Raw genomic sequence first — 3,025 nt, 5'->3', positions numbered from 1 at the left:
ACTGTTAGCATCTGGATTCAGAAAAGGCTCATGTGCAGTGTTTGGTCATTAGGTCTGTCATTTATGCTGTGTTTTTTAGAAACAGGGTCTCGCTCTGTCGCCTAGGCTGGAGTGCAGTAGTGTGATCATGGCTCACTGCAGCCTCAAACTCCTGGGTTCAAGGGATCCTCCTCTTTCGGCCTCACAAGTAGCTGGGACTTATATTCAGGCATGTGCTACCATGCCTGGGGAATGTTAAAATTTTCTGTAGAGATGTGATCTTGCTATGTGGCCCAGGCTGTTCTCAAACTCCTGGGCTGAAGTTGATCCTCCAGCCTTGGCCTCCAAAGTGCTGGGATTACAGGTGTGAGCCACTGCACCCGGCCAGGTCTTTAAGTTTCTTAAGGCCCTTCCAGTCTTAGGTTGATGCCTGCCCTTCCTTTTCTAACTTTAACGGCATTGACTTATTGTAGAAACCTGGCTATTTCTCCTTCGGTTTGCCCCACATCCTGTACTCCTCCGTCTGCTTCCTCGTGGCGCTGGACTCACCTCCCTCCCCTGTGCTTCCTGTAAGTGGACGTCAGCATTAGAGGCTCAGTGAGAACGAGGTTCACCTTGTCTTTCCCCAAGAACACGCCCTGGGTGGTTCTGGCACTCCTCACTGTCTTATCGGGGGCATTCGTGGTCGGCTTGTCTCTCTTTTAGTGATGCTCAAAAGGACCTGTGGGTTCAGAGGGTGACAGCTCAAGCCGCCCATGGTAAAGTTCCTCGTTTCATAGCTCATCTTCAAAGATGGTCCCCAACGAATGTGCCTCCAGTGTTCACACCCTCAGGCAGTCTCCTCCCCGGGGCTGAATCCGGGCTGGTTCTCTGACTTGCTTTTGCCCGTTAGGGTGTGGTGGAGTGACCTTGTGTGATTTCTGACGCTGGGTCATGGAAGCCTTGTCCTGTGAAAGTCTCCAGTCTTTCAGAACACGCACTCTGGGGAAAGCCAGCTGCCAGGGAAGGAGTGAGACTATTTATTCTGTGACCACCATGATGTGAGGAAGCCCAAGCTAACCATGGGGAGAGGCACATAAAGAGAGAAAGACAGAGAGAGAGAGAGAGAAAGAGAGACACACACAGGGAGAGAGAGAGAGAGAAAGAGAGACACACACAGGGAGAGAGAGAGAGAAAGAGAGAGACAGAGAGAGAGAGAGAGAGAGAGAAAGAGACAGAGAGACCCGCCAGCCCCTGCTGTCTCCTGCAGACTCAGCTGAGGCACCAGACACCGGACTGCTGAAGCCGTCCTGTGCATCCCGTCCAGTTGGGTTTTCAAATTACCCCAGTCCCAGCTGCCATTTGGCTCCAACTGTATGAGAGCCCCCAGATGAGATCTGCCCAGCTGAGCCCTGTCAACTCGGATTCAGTCAACTCATTTACGGATGGCTCGTTATTAACTGTGAACACCCATCAACTTTTCCTCTACATGTTTTTTTTTTTTCCTCCAATTGCAGTGACTTTATTTTTGTGGGTTTTCAGGTGTACAGATAGGGGCTCTTTAGGTGGGGCTGTGTCACTAGTCAACCATCTTCACTGGGGCATCCTAGTCACTCTCACTGTGTTTCGTAGATCAGGAGGATTCATTCAAACTGTCTCGTCTTCCATTCCTTCATAAGAGGGTACACGGTCTGAAAGTACATCCCACCTTCTCTGGTACACTGTATTCAAGCAGGTCGTTGCTACTTCTCTATTGTCATTAATCCGTTCATCATCTTCTTATTCCTCTTAGCACAGTCGGGGCATAACATATTATCTTCTATGCCTGGGGATGGGAAAACACAGGCAGGTAACAAGAGAGAAATCATCCTCCTGTGAGTGGTAGACACCCAGGCCTGCCCTGCATGAAACTGCAGGTGTACCCAACCCTTTGTGTCTGCTGAGAGAAGCTGGCCATGGACCACACACCACCTGACACCAGAAGCTTGCATCAAAAAGGCCTCAACAGAAACACGAGTGGAACCTAAATTCACAGCCTTGGGCTGAACGGCTCTTGCAGCAATCCTTGCCCACGACGCCAGCGTGGCTTCCTGTGCTGAAGTTATCACTTCAACTGCGTTAGTCTCTTCTGCTCTCTCATTCGTCTCAAAGCTTTTCTGAAGCCTTGCTGTCTTGGTCACTGCCCTGCGTTTCCTTGAACACTGCTGTACTCTGCTCTCTTGTAACGTTTCAGGCATATCTTGCTGCTGTTCAGGGTAAGCATGCCCATGGAGCCTCAGATAAAGCTCTATTTTCTTGCCCTTCATATGCAGACCAAGTTCGTGACACCAGTTCCGCAAAGTGGTCCGATACACCTTATTGATAGGAGGCAAAATGGTCAGCAAGGGAGGGGCTGGAATTTTGCACCTAGTTTTTCGAGGAGCTGTAAACTGTTCATTTGTTTGAAGCAGATTACCTTGATCGTATTTCTTAGGCTCCTCCAGTTTGACATCAGAAGTTGAAACACTCGGTTCCATTTGTTCTGTATCTGGGTCATCTTTAAGTGGCACCAATGTCAAAATCTCACTTTCCTCATCATCTACTTCTCCCTCAAAGAAACTCTTCTTACTGTTATCCACATTTGAGTCTGACATTTTCAGCAACACCCGTGTCTTGTCCATCCGGTGATACTTTATTTAAAAATTAGGCCGGGCGCGGTGGCTCATGCCTATAATCCCAGCACTATGGGAGGCCCAGGTGGGCGGATCGCTTGAGTCCAGGAGTTCGAGATCAGCCTGGGAAACATGGCGAGACCCCAGTCTCTACCAAAATATACAAAAGTTAGGTGGGCATTGTGGCGTGAGCCTGTAATCCCACCTACGCGGGAAGGGCTCCTCTGCACGTTTCAGCCATTGCTGGAACCAACGACTTTATCAGAAGTTTCAAAAATGAATTTCTAATTCTATCATTCCTCTCACATTTGTTTGCTTGGTTACCCGAGATAAGGTCCCTAGATGAGAGATAGGGAAATTGTGGGATGTCTCCTTTTCACGGACGGCCCTCTCTGCTTCGAAAGCGGTGACCCGAC

The 3,025-nt window shown here is 49.4% G+C and overlaps 1 protein-coding gene across 1 annotated transcript; it reads right to left on the bottom strand.

The window, feature by feature from the left end:
- Positions 1 to 1,700: 1,700 nt before the first annotated feature.
- On the bottom strand, positions 1,701 to 2,591 carry LOC105724374 (developmental pluripotency-associated protein 2-like). Its single transcript, XM_064365452.1, has one exon. The coding sequence runs from the start codon at positions 2,589 to 2,591 to the stop codon at positions 1,701 to 1,703; it is 891 nt and encodes a 296-aa protein (XP_064221522.1).
- Between the last annotated feature and the right edge of the window lie 434 nt (positions 2,592 to 3,025).

The sequence above is a fragment of the Aotus nancymaae genome, unplaced genomic scaffold (assembly GCF_030222135.1).
Source record: "Aotus nancymaae isolate 86718 unplaced genomic scaffold, 86718_ANA_hifiasm-v0.15.2.pri h1tg000059l, whole genome shotgun sequence".
In the NCBI taxonomy this organism is placed as follows: Eukaryota; Metazoa; Chordata; class Mammalia; order Primates; family Aotidae; genus Aotus; species Aotus nancymaae.
Note: the sequence above shows the minus strand (reverse complement) of the source record. Positions and strands in the feature narration are given on the sequence as shown.